The sequence below is a fragment of the Perca flavescens genome, chromosome 5 (assembly GCF_004354835.1).
Source record: "Perca flavescens isolate YP-PL-M2 chromosome 5, PFLA_1.0, whole genome shotgun sequence".
Lineage (NCBI taxonomy): Eukaryota > Metazoa > Chordata > Actinopteri > Perciformes > Percidae > Perca > Perca flavescens.
Genome location: NC_041335.1, coordinates 27,582,706 through 27,596,486, shown reverse-complemented (window position 1 = coordinate 27,596,486; position 13,781 = coordinate 27,582,706). Strand labels below are relative to the sequence as shown.

General features: G+C 41.0%; 1 protein-coding gene across 5 annotated transcripts in view; it reads right to left on the bottom strand.

Moving 5' to 3' along the window:
- camsap1b (calmodulin regulated spectrin-associated protein 1b) overlaps positions 1–13,781 on the bottom strand; it is a 26,853-nt gene extending 13,072 nt beyond the window's left edge. For 4 of the 5 annotated variants that reach the window (XM_028577657.1, XM_028577660.1, XM_028577659.1 and 1 more), the window contains exons 1-5: positions 13,005–13,436; positions 11,109–11,274; positions 6,484–6,746; positions 1,777–1,938; positions 877–957 (exon numbers count right to left, since the gene is read on the bottom strand). In XM_028577657.1, coding sequence (XP_028433458.1) covers positions 877–957; positions 1,777–1,938; positions 6,484–6,746; positions 11,109–11,274 — 672 coding nt within the window. In that variant the 5' untranslated portion in view covers positions 13,005–13,436. Of the gene's footprint in view, positions 1–876; positions 958–1,776; positions 1,939–6,483; positions 6,747–11,108; positions 11,275–13,004; positions 13,437–13,703 lie in introns of those variants that run through there. The other variant, XM_028577658.1, reaches the window with a different exon arrangement.

The window sequence follows — 13,781 nt, the reverse complement described above, 5'->3', positions numbered from 1 at the left end:
ATAGGCATGGATTTCCTTTTATTCTCACTGGGCAAGCAAATTCCACACACACACACGCGCACGCGCGCACAGCGGATCCACTTGGCCTACTTGAGCTTGAAATGAGATAGCACATATTGCGTAGCTAAAAGAATATATTTTGAACACTTCACCAAAGGTCAGAATAACCTTACACCTTTGTGACATATTTGCCACAAAGGGGGGAATAAAAATAAATAAATAATCAGCTTTCTCCCCCTTGCTGACACACTGGCTACAAGCAGCACAGAATGAGCTTGAATGAGCCATGGTGGAGTGTGCACACACATCAACACAGAACTTTGCGTGCAAGGGGGAGAGAGGAAGGAAATGGGGTTATGGGGGGTGGGGGGGGACTGGCATCCAACTTACAGGGACTAGCTTCCAATACCATTTGGAGGGAGACTATCCGGTTTGCAGGGATAAGAGAGGGGAGGGAGGACAGGTGAGGAACAGGAGCAGAAAGATTAGCAGATCAAAAGGTCACAGACAAAAGGATCTGATCTGCTTCAGGTTTAAACAGAGAAAAAGACAGCAGGGTCAGAACAACTCCAAAATGTCATGAAGGAGAAACATTCCTTATTAAAACTAAGGATCCATGCCGTTGTCTTGAACCACGTTTTTGCTAATAAAAAAGCTGTTGTGGCGATAACACCTAGATAGACACTAATGAGAAAGAGTTTTTTTAATTTTTTTTATTTTTATAAAAAGGAGTTCTAAAGGTCCACAAAAACCAAGATATGGAGCTACTGGAGGAAATGTGTTGGCCTTTTTTAGCTCTGGTATTTTAGGTTTTTCTTCCTCAGAGAGGTCTCTCCTGTAAAAGAAGCAACTGGAAGACACGGTGAGTGGCTTTACCTTTTGATGGCTGGGGGATTCCAGGGGGTGGTGTTTGACTTTGTGCTCCCTTTCTGTAATCTCCCTCATCTTCATGTTAACCTGCAGAAGAAGTAAGGACATATTCAGTACGTTTACATTACTCAGAGAAACCAGGTTATGCAGAGAATTGCAAAAAAGGGCTTACATGCTCTGTAGTAACCTGGCTAATGTAAATCTGCATATCCATGCAACAGGTCAGTGATCACATTTTCTCCCCTACCATCAACCCTATTTTGGAAGATTAGCCACCTTGTTATTTTTTTTCTTCTTCTTTGGTATACGTTTGTATCAGAGCAGACAGCACTTTCTCACAGCGCAAATGTGTCTCAATTTTACAAATAGCAGTGCATTTAGCCATGGAAACAGTTATTTCTTTAACCTTTAGTTCTAGAAAATTGTGATGGACACTTATCAATTCTTCCTGATATTTTATTACAAATGGACACATTCCTTCTCCCGGACAGTGATGGTGTGGGACATCATGATGATTAATGTACATACTCCATCACGGCTTTAGCTGCCTCAGGCCTTCAACCCATTGAAAGATGAGTGCAACATGAGCCTGAGCCTCTTGTGTGTGCACCCGATCCACACATTTATCTATTGGCCCATCTCTGAGCACCAGTGACATACAGGCCTCAAGAAAACAAGTGGGCCACTGTCACTAATGTAAGCGTGAAACAAATTATTCAACCCAAATTGTGCAGAGTGGCAGCCTAGGGTCATAATCAGCTAGACATCTAGGGAATAAAAAGGCTGGACTGTGCAAGATGTATGATACACTGTTGCTGTGAAAAGTTTTTAAATATGTGCTGCTGTGTTTCTTTTAATGTACTTGCACTGCTTGTCTGTGCTGTGTGAGTGTCTGTGTGTTCCAACCTTGTTGATCCAGAAGACCATAGCGTCCTCCAGATCGAAGGGCAGCTCCTTGGAGGCACTGAAGGTAGAGAAGCGCTTGACAGAAGCCACCACTTTCTCGATGCTGATCATCTCCACTGTGTAAGCCATCATCAGGGCATCGATCATGGGCATGTGAGCACTCTGGGTGACGGAGAAATAGATGGGAAGACAATTTAATTTCATTAGTTTTTTCCCTGGTTTCCAATGCAATTAAGACCAAAGGAAAGAAAAAAGCTGAAATTGCAATCTGATGCAGATTTTACACAAACAACATAAAACGCTATGGAGCTTATTGGTGTGGAATATGATCTAATGTACGGGTTTACTTTGTAATTCCAGCAAATGAGGATGAGGACTTTTAATTTTATATTCAAAGTCCTCATTTCCCACTGAAGCTTCAATGTCCCAAAAATGTTATGTTAAATGATAGCCCTAATACCCTCCTAATACAAACTGAGCAATTACCACCAATTGGAGACATCACACATTTATCAGGTTTTGTGCAGCTCCCTCTGGAGCCACAAAAGCTTCATACAACCTTTTTCACATATCCTGTACTACTCCCCAAGTCTCTACACAATTGTGTAGCTTTAAATGAGGTGCCACGGTTCAATCAAAAGGTGTCACCTCTTATTCAGCACAATGGGTGTCCGCCATAAACCTGCTCTCTATATCCTAATGAAATCAAGAGGCCCAGCTGGGGTATCCCTACTCAAAGTGGCCCAACACCTGGTGCCTACCAGTAAAAACGCATTGGTTCTTGATAGCCAGGGTGGGATTAACATACAATAAATATACTAATAAATCTTTGTCCCCAGCTAGCAAAAACCCAATTTTGGTAGTCAGCTTCTTTTTCTAAATGTCATTCTATGGAAAAGTCTATTTTACCCCTTTTCCGCTGGCCAAAAAAACCCACTAACACCCACTAACATCTTCTTTTGTCTTCAGTGGGAAAGGTTACAATCGGCATTCACTTCCCCGACAAATGACTCTGCAGTAGGCACAGGTATTTATTGGCCATAGCTCCGATCGGCAGTAATGAAAACAGGAAACCCAGGTAGACGTGGTGAAGGTATCAAGTGAATATACAGCAGAGTATATTACACGATACACGATAATTTGGGCGGAAGACGTTTTCCTTATCCACATCATCATAATAAAGCAGCACCTGAATCCATTACACAACAATACATACATGTCATTGTTTCAGACAGTGCTTTGTGTAACATGCTGCTGGCCTAATCCAATTGGTGATGGAAGTGCAGAGAGATTAGGCTGGTTAACACAGCGAATGAGAGCTATTCAGACCTTTCACCACAGCAAGACCTACATGGACACTGACAAGAACAGTGAAAATACACTTCCAGACAAACCTAGACTGTAAGACATAAGATAAGGTAAAGTTAATATATGAAGAAAGGATAAAACTGTGCACAAAAGGAAGCTAAACGCTGCTAAAGTTCTGCTGGCTCACTGGATTCACTCACAGTAGCTACTGTTTTGCTGAGCTGTTTTCTGCTTTCACAGGCGATTTAATCATTAAACCTCGGGGGATTTCAAATAAATTATTGTTCCTTTAGGACTGGCAGATCCCTGTTCACTACTGCTGTTGCTCTGCTGTCATTAAAGGATAATTCAGGTTTAGCAAAACTCTTTCTTCTAAGGTATATGCAGTATGTAAGGGATAATGTAGAGCGAGGCGGTTGTTATAGCGAATACAACCCCGACAGGGTGATCAGGACTTGAATCAGCCTGAAGGGGCTATCGGCTGCTCTAATTTACATTAAACTGAACATTTCTGTTGACGGTGAAGTGAGACACGGTGAATGGCTTCTTTGGGAATATTTATGTGGACGTTTATGTCCTCATTCATCTCATTTCATCTCATTTTTGCAGAGCCGCTGCATGTTGACACACCTATAATCCTTAGCAGCGGTCTGTTATCAAGAAATAACAGACTGCATTCTACATTAGAATTCAAGCAAGCCATGTAATAAAGCAGTTTAAAGAATCCACCATCTGTCAGTTTCTAGTGTTCATACATAGGTATGGGTAAATAGGTACACATTTCAGGCCATTATGCAGTTTAATAAGAAGAGGAGAGTCTAAACATATTGTATGCCCAACATGATAATGCAAAAATAGAAAATATGAAATGATTAAACTTGTTTTAAAAAGGTGCACCGCATTTAACACCCAAGACTAGTCAATAAATAAACAAAAAGGGAAACTATAACAGCATGATGTGCTGTTTAATCTGTTGTTCTCCTCCAACAATCACTCTGCCCTTTATCAGTGCAGCGTGGAGCCCCATAGAGAGGGCTGCTGTTGCCCTGAGCTGTCTGTTAGTATGACAGCACACACACACACACACACACACACACACACACACACACACACACACACACACACACACACACACACACACACACACACACACACACACACACACACACACACACACACACACACACACACACACACACACACACACACACACACACACACACACACACACACACACACACACACACACACACACTGTGGACTCAAGAGAATGGCTAGCTTCTTAAGGTTTTACAAGCCCCAGATGTTGCCCCAACAAGAGTCAGACAAGGTGCATAGGAACTGTGTGCAGTACAGAATCCATTTCATTCCTAGACACACAGTAGTGTACAAAAATGTGGGTTGCCTTGGAAACGCCTTGTCAAGTCAGCAAACTAGGAGGGGGATTCCAAAGTCTATCAGCGATAAGCTGTGTCCTGCTCAGGATTTTCCATCTCCTTTACTGGGCTTTGTGTCAGGCTGCTTACACACAGGCCCGCGTGGATTATTTTGTCAGGCCGCTAGCAGGAAAAGCAGACGCACATCCCTGACTAGCCACTGACTGCAGGGAGGAGCCCTGCTCAACACTATTGCTGGTTTCCATGGTAACAAAAGGGTATGATGATGGCTGAAAGCAAGTGAGCTGGTTGACGTTCAAGTGCTCTCGGTGAAATTGTGAGACATCGCATCTCATTGCCACACAGAGGGAGGGGGGGGGCTGCTCTGAACTTTATCACTACGCTGTGACATGGTGCTGCTGATGACCTACAGGATGTGGGTTACACACATGAGGACATTTCACCTGTTTAAGAGGCTGATCTGTAAAATGATTACACCCCACCCGTACGATGACTACAGAAAGGGTCAGCAGAGCCAATCCCCCTGGCAGGGAAGCAAGGCTGGATGAAAGGCATTTGAACTGGGCATTCAAGGACAAAAGGGGAAGAGTTTTAAGCGCCAGCATTTAGCAAATGCTCTTAACAGATTGACGGAAAAAAAAATGTTGGTGAGAAAAATATCACTAACAATAAAATCCATTCTTAGAAGTATGAGCGCAAGAGTAACCCTCTTAACACTGATGATTAAACTGCCTGTTCTGAAAGGGGTGAGGCACGGGCTTCAATTTTTATATTAGGATTTGTACCTCTTTTATTTTTTTTTAATGAACTAAATAGAAGGTTGCGAGAGTAATAAAATATCAGTTAGTTCCATATGTAAAAAAAACTGCAGCGGAGAAGATGCTTACTGACATGGAGGTTAAAGCAATGTCCAAATTGTATTTTATGTTGTTCACATTATAAGATAATATAAATAACTCTAATAAATAACTTTAGTTCTAATGAAATTACAGCTGAAACAGTTAGTTGTAGTTTTAAGCAAAAAAAATAAATTGCTTTTTTTAAAAGTGAAAATGTATCGTAGTCCACCTCAACATCCTGTTTGCAATGTGAATACACTGGTGCATTAATAATGAAATGCCTTTTAATCTAGGTTAGAAATGTCCACCAAAACAGTTAACTATTTGAAATCTTATAAAAAGACCAGCTTTACAATATAAGAGGCCATACAAAATGAGAACAGGTTCTAATATTTGGCTAACAACAGGAGAAAAAAAAATAGATGTGGAAAACTGCTATTACGAGCAAAAATAAGTCTAGCCCAAAACATCCTGAGACAGACTGGAAACAACATTGCCATAGCACAATAACCTACACACCGCAAACCCTAATCACCACATCTTGCATGACAATCCTCACACGACTAGCATAAGGAAGAAGTCAAATCTACCTCTTAATTTGAATAAAAAATGATAAGGGTGCAGCCAAATCCTCTGGACACCGTTTCACTAAGTCAAGCTGCAAAACATGAACGTCTGAACGTCACTTATATGCAGTGTATGATGTGAAACAATTGCAAGTAACTAAAATGTCTATGCCTATACAGGTTTTAAATTTACTCTACACAGTAGACAAAAGCTTCCCAGTGTCTCAAACCCCCGTGGCTGAGATTGATTGCACTGCTGATAAGGATAAAAGCAGTAGCCTATTCCACTTATTCCACTGTGGTGAGATAATAGATCAGAAGCAGGAAGAGCTGTGAATGTTAGAGGTAATGTGCAAAGTTGTTATAGCATCTGGCCTGATTTCCTTCTTAACTGACTGTGCTACAAGTTACATTTGGTAAAAGCGACATCAACATCATGGCCTGCCTGGTGCTGCATGTTTCTGTAAACAATAGGAGTATAAACATCAGTAAAATGGTCAATTGGTGTCCACAGTGATAAAAAAAAAATCCTTTTTATTTTTAAAAAAAAAGGCAACTACCAACATGTCTATCCCAACCTTAAGTCTATCCACTCACCATTTTGATGGGCACACAGGCAAGGTCTTCATCTGTGACAGGTGTGTCGTCACTTTCCACAACATAAATGCCCTTTCTGGACAGAGACTGGATGACGGACATGTGGGACTGAAGAGACGCTGCCTGCTCCGTCTTGAGGATGAGGGCGCAGACACGGCAGTAGAGCTCGCAGGACAGCAGCAGGCGGATGACAGGCGGCTTGATGTGTTCCTGCTCATACTGGTCTGTGTAGAACGGGTCCCTTAAGTCCTCTGGAATATGGTCTGCAATGGAGAGAAGGGTTAGGTGAACCAAGTGGCATTGGCATGTGCAAAGTTTTCAAAGTTATGAAACTGATTGAAGACAGCCATATGGGTTTAGCCGACAAGATAACAATATAGTAAGATTAGATACTGTACAGCGACGCCGGAATAAGATGGTGCTTGGCAAGCACCTTAAACTTAAACATCTCCGTCAGCCTCAGCCTACACCCATCAAACCTCTACAGTATCAACAGGCTACAGGAATGCGACAACTTTCAATGCAATATTTGTTCTATGCCGACTTTAGTTTACTTGGAGCAAACATGGCCATTTGTAAGTGTAAGTCACAGCTTATTGCCCCAGGAGCACATTGGGAAACAGATCCTTGCTAAGTCCCGAGAGCAGGCCTCTCAGGTGACACAGCAGGCTTTACCAGCACTAACTAAAAAATACTGCATCCACAAAAACAAAACAACTACCTATACAAGAGATTCTGTTGCTTTGGATGTGAAGTCACTCTCAATACCAGAACTCGCAGCCATATAAGGGCAAGAGTTGAAGCATTTGACTTAAGGCATGCGCAAACCAAATTTATACTGCAATATAAGCCACACAATGAGGCTCAAAATAAGTCTAAAATCATGCACAAAACCTGTCCAAAATCCTGCAATACACAAAATGGTGTAGTGATACAAAGAACCCTGTTCTGTTAAATGTGTATTGAACTGTGCCTGAGCTCCAGTAACACAGCATAAGCAGTAAATGTGTGTACTGTATGTGATGTGTTCTTAGGGTCTGCTCTCACTGGTGGGATAAAGGGAGCCACTCGGCAGCAATCTCCTGCTCACAAGGCTCACACGAGAAGGCTGTGTTCATTCATGTGCCTGATGATAGCTTTTGTGGTAGGGTGATACAGTGATAAGTGCGAGGTCAGGTGTAAGAGATTTTCCAGTTGTTTTAATGGTGGTCATATTTTATTTTGTGGCGATTCTTTATTTAGTTGCATACATTTGTGGTTTTACCCTTCGGTGCTGCATAGGTCGCTTGTAACCAATTTTTAAATCCAAAAATACTACAGAATGTGACCATTTATTAAGTACATTAAACGTTTACTCAGAACTAAGGTTGGATAAGATCACATACTTATCAAGGAGGAGATGTCCTAGTTTCTAACACATTTAGCCTTTTCTTAGGAGGAATCACACAAAATGTGTTGCTCTTCTCCCTTCAGACAATGTTTCTGGTTTTCTGCCTGTGCACACATCATCACATGGTCATCAGTCTTGTCATTCGCTGATGCAACTTAGAAAGAGTAGGGATGTCCCAAACCTTAGGATCGGCCCGGGACATCTCTATTAGGAAGTAATTTGGAGCCTTTGGTTTGATACATCAAATCTCCCTGGCAATAGAACTATGAAGATTTTTTTGTCATGCAAGAATGAGATTGCATAACAGGTATGAACTGAAATTGGCAATCTCAATATGATTAACCATGTAGCCCTTATGTCAGTAGCTGATAATGCCCATCCTGCACACTGTATTCCACAGGCATTACAACAACACAGGATTCACCAATATGCTGTCTGCCGCCATACACGTGGTACATATAAGGATGTCATTGTACAACAGCATTAATCTATAATGTACAGCATTAAACTATTATGTACAACACCCAGCAGTGGGAGTCATTCCTGGAGAGCTGTGTCCGAGTATATAAACACATTAGAACAGTGGGAATGATTGTTTATGGAAACAAAGGGGTCTGGCTGGGGCGAGACTTCACGTTTGACTTCCTCCTACAGACAGTGATGTCGTATGGCAGCTGCCCCCCACCTTCCTGTCACCAGGAGCCAGGCTAAAAAAATTACTAACTGGGATGGGGTGGAGCATGAGGATAGTGTCTGGCAGAAAGACCCAGGATGTGTTCCTTTAAGCCTGCACAGTTAGCCAGGGCCTATGATGACAAACAGTGGACTGAGTAAGCAAATGCCTATGAGCTTCGGTATGAATTCTGAGAAAATATGAGCCCAAGTAATGAACCGAAGAGCAAATAGGGTTTAGAGCAAAACTGGGCTTAAAAAAAACAAACAAAAAAAAAAAAAAAAACGCTGGGTTAAAAAAAAGGCAAACCCTTACCATTAAAACTCCAATCTTACTGTCAGTTGTCTAATATGAACGCTTCAGCCGCAATAGGAATTTTGTGTAATGACAACAGATATATAAGAGACCGCAAAATACAAAGGAAAGCTTGTATAAGCCTCTGAAATAATGAGATGATTTGACCAGAGACTACACCGATGCAACAAACATGCAAAGCAGTGAATGATGAGCCTTGTGCATCAGACAGCGGAGGCTTACTGACCACGCTTAACTTATACGATAAGGAGACCCCGGGTAGCAAACCAAAAAGGTAAATAGCAGCCCTGCAGTAAAACAATGGCAGCTTGCTGTGATGTTAATCCTGCAACTTTTTCGTACGCATAACTAAACACCTGCCATACAGTCAGGATGTTCCCCTTTGCCATGTCTGAGTTTAGGGGTAAACAATGTATTATGTAAGCAAAGGCTCTCACAAAAAAAAAATCATTTCTTTCTTCTCTCAACATTCACACACTTTTTTTTTTTTTACCCCCTCATGGTTAATATATAGGTATGCACAAAGAAACAATGGACTACACAGCCCATGATAATTCATAGTGTATCATCTAATCAGAAAACATGCCAACACTTGTGGCTGGAGATGCAAAGGGTGGAGTCTCAGTTTGTCTACAGAAGAAGTGAGTGCTTCAACTAGAATTTCACCAGCCACACTCACAATTTCACTAAGGAAATTAGTGGAAATATTCTTCCCCAACGAGAGCTCCTAATGACGGCTGGTTACCTGCTATAGAACAAGGAAAGGTGCATGCAAATGGGGAAAAGAAATCATCTACATTTGACTGTTCATTGCCGTTATCTTCCAACTGCTGATAAAAGGTATAAGGTTTGCACACTCACTAACCCTAACCCACTGGCTAGAACACCATAACAGCCATCCACCACTACTGTAGTTCCGACACCTATCAATCAATGTTTTGTATCCTGGTCAGAACCACTGCGTACCAACGAGATAGAGCTAGCTGCACTAGCTGTGTTTGCAGTAAATTTTATCGATACAATCAATTGCCAGTATCAGGCAACTGGGTTAACCAGAGAAGTGTGTCTACTATTTTGGCTATCCCGTTTAAATATCAATCAGGGTACACTTAATATGAGAAACACCTCTCAATGCAATACAACTAACAGAACCACAAAATACAGCCATCAAAATGAATATAACACTGAATCAACATCTCTCTAAAAGCATTTCAATACAAAACTAACATATTAACCTTCATAAAAGGTAAGATTTATTGCAAATGTGCTATATTGTTATATTAGTCACAATTTTTCAAGGGAATATTATACAACTATAGAGGTTTACTCTTCGAAGCAGCAGCCCCGGGTTCAACTCCGACCTGTGGCCCTTTGCTGCGTGTCATTCCCCTCTCTCTCCCCTTTCCCGTCTTCAGCTGTCCTATCAAAATAAAGGCTGAATATGGCCAAAATAAAAAAAAAATCTGCTAAACAGCTCTATTCATCATGCACTTGACCAGCTGTGCCCAGTGAAAGAAAGTGGACTTAGGATATTGACTACATCACCGAAGATAAGCAGTGATAGTGCTGTTTTTTTTAACAAAGAAATGACTCTTTAAGGGTTGTCCTAACATCCATATAACTCATCTCAGGCATGAAATTTGTTCAACGCTTAACTGTTGCAAGTACAGACAAGTCAGGAAAATCTAGCCAAAAGGCGCAGTTACCAAGGCTGAAACCATCTTAACAGGGAGTTTAAAGTGACTGGCAGTACAGAGCAGTATGTCCCATGCTCTGAGTCCAGTCTAACAAATACAGCCTAATCCTCAGTGCCTGTCACTCAGCCTGATTTGGGTTCAATCTCACTGGCCAACCGACAAGAATGAAAGGATCTGGTGAGTCAGTGAGGGAAGCTTCAGTGGCCAAGTGTCATGGGGGAATTAGTGTTGGCCGAAGTGCACACATAAATATTCTCCTTTCCCGTCTATGTTTGACCACTGAAGCTCCACACAATTTTCTGTTGGCAGTATGTGGATACGAGTAAACACATTGTTCCAACAATAACATCTTAATTAACTATGAGAATATGAGCAAAATATGCTGCAGATAGTGTAATCTTAGGTTCTATTATACTCCATGTGGTCACAAATGTGCTTCCTGTTAAATCTGTAATGGGAGATATATAGATATTATTTAGTAAGTAAGTCATATAGCCGACTGTAAAGTACCTAAGATTTGTGTAGCGTGAATGTAAATGTTATTACTTACCAATGCCATAGGCTTTGGCAAACAGCCACCGCAGGTTGGCAGCTATTTTTGCTCTGGCGGAATCGTACATCTCCAACGGTACGACGTCTATCGTGCCTTCTGCAACCCCAGCCAGATCCACTTTTCTCCTTGTACTGTCCCCGCCAGCACACAACTCAACATCCATCTTTAAAAATAAAAATACAGTCAAAAGTATACTGAACATACTGCGGAGTAGGGCTGTCCTCGACTAAAGAAATTCTTAGTCGACTAACACTTATACAATTTTGTCGACTAATCGATTAGTTGGTTTAATTGACAGAGCTGTGCGCTTTGAGAGGTGGTTAAGACTAGAAAAGCACAATATAAATGTAGTTAATTAACCATCTGTAAAACTGAGTTTCTCCACAATTAATCCTGCAAAAGCACCACTTTAAATCTTGTGTTTACCATAAATGTGCTCAGAAGTTTCTTGGAAAGAAGTAATTAAGCATGAATGAAGCATAAAAAATGACTAATTGACTAAAGAAATCTTAGTCGACTAAGACCAAAACGACCGATTAGAGGTGGCAGCCCTACTGCGGAGTAGGGGACACAGTCAAATAAAAAGGACATATCCATCCACAATATAGCCTACTTAGTTGCAAACTAGATGAGCTAGATGCTCTATTAAAATCCTCTTCTTGTGTTTGTTGATTATTAAGGAAAATACTGTTTTAGCAGCTGGTGGTTGAGACAGAAGCACCAAAGTACTACCCTTGCAGGCACGATCACATTCATTATTTCGAATGATTGATGACAGAGGAGAAAGTGTCTTTGCAGTACTTTGTACTTCACACGTGTACTGTTACTTGTCTGATGCTGGTCTGTAACTTTTTCTACTCCTAATAAATATCACATTTGCTTAGACCAAAAATCTAAAATCACTTGCAGAAATCACATTTTGACCACAAACCACAACTACTCACACTGATAAAAAAAAAAAAAGATAACCTCTAACCCTGCACTCATAACTAAAGAAGATTGTATTTGCTGTCTCAGTGACTTACTTCAAATCTTTCAGTTTTAATTAATTTGGATTATATTTCTGTTCGGTTTTTAGTCAGTTCTCTTTTGAAGCATTTTGTAACTTTGTATGGGAAATGTGCTCTGCAATTTAAAAAAATATGTTTACTATTACAGAGCATCTGCATTAGCTCTAAGTCCGGCAGACTTAGCTATGTTTCTAATCAGTGCCTAAATGAAACTCAGAGCACTTTCGATTGCCCCTTCAGGCTGACGTCTTGCCTAGACATTTCAATCGCACTAGTACAGTGGCCACTTTTTTTTTTACTACACTTCAACACGCAGGACAAAACTTCTTTCTAAAATTTACAATTACCAAAACCGTAAGAATGTGTCTAACGAAAAAATGTCTACATTAATTATAATAAGATAGAGATTTTGAGGGGAAAAGCATGCATACACCTGCTTAATGTTTCACATACTATCTAAAGTCCTTTATTTCGACAGAAAACTAAAGTTAACCTCAGTAAAGTGAATATTAACTGTAACGTCAGCATTAACTCAACGTTACCTTAACACCTCACCATTATGTTACCATTAACGGCCCAATGCTGGCTTGATGGCCAAGACAGATGCTTGCTAATTATTTAGATTAGCTATACTTATAACATTAGTATGCTGGTGTTAAGATTACCTAGCTAATTAACTAGCAAACAACAGTCAGGTGACAAGGTACACATTTGCCTAACATTAGGTCAGCTAAACGGTCATTCATGCAAATGTAAAGCAGCTAACTATCGTTACCCCGCTAACCGTTAGCTTGCTAGTGTAAGTTACTGTTAGCTACGTTACAGGAGCAGCACTGCATTCATCGGCCCCATGAATGACGTTACCTAGCTGGCAAGACATTACCTTGAAAGGTGTGGTGTATCTCCAAGTCACCCTTCAGTTCCGTCGGAGTAAATAATTATCCAAGGACCTGCCTTGCTTTACAGTGGCCTGCAGTGTAGAAAATACACCAGCAGCAGCGGGGCATCTTAGCCAGCTAATAATGCTAACTTTAGCAGGGAGGCGAGTCTGGATGGTCTCCTCCCAGCAACAAGACCCGATTCGCGGCCTGTGTGACAACCGGTCCACGGCAGGCTTTTAGCAGAAAAAAACACCAGGCAGAAATGGAGGGCTCTCCAATGTAGAAACACGACGTACAGAGGCTGTTCCGTTTAAAAATCTATCTCTGTACGAGACGCCTCATGTTGGTTATCAGATAAACACATATTTAAGTGACTCGGGCTATTCAGCAAGAACCTGTGGTGTGTTCGCGCTCTGCCCATAGAAATGTAATTTTCATCTCAGCCTTCGTAAATGCAATGATTGCGCATGCGTGATTACTTCACTCCAGACTGTACTCACTCTATCAATCATATTTCATTAATATTTGTAAAGCTAAAACACCGACTTGGCTCATTTTTGTTAGGTTATAAAGCTGCTTTGTTTTTATTTACCTCCACTTGTTGTAACCACAAGACTCTGGCTAAAATATTTGTTTGACAAATTGACAAAAAAACACTAGCATGGCCAGTTGTTAGGCTGCTTTTCAAATTATGTCTTTACCTCACTATAAACATATCACAATAGGCTATGTCCACGTTTTTGTTGTTGTAGGCCTGTGATATCCTTGTGACATTGACC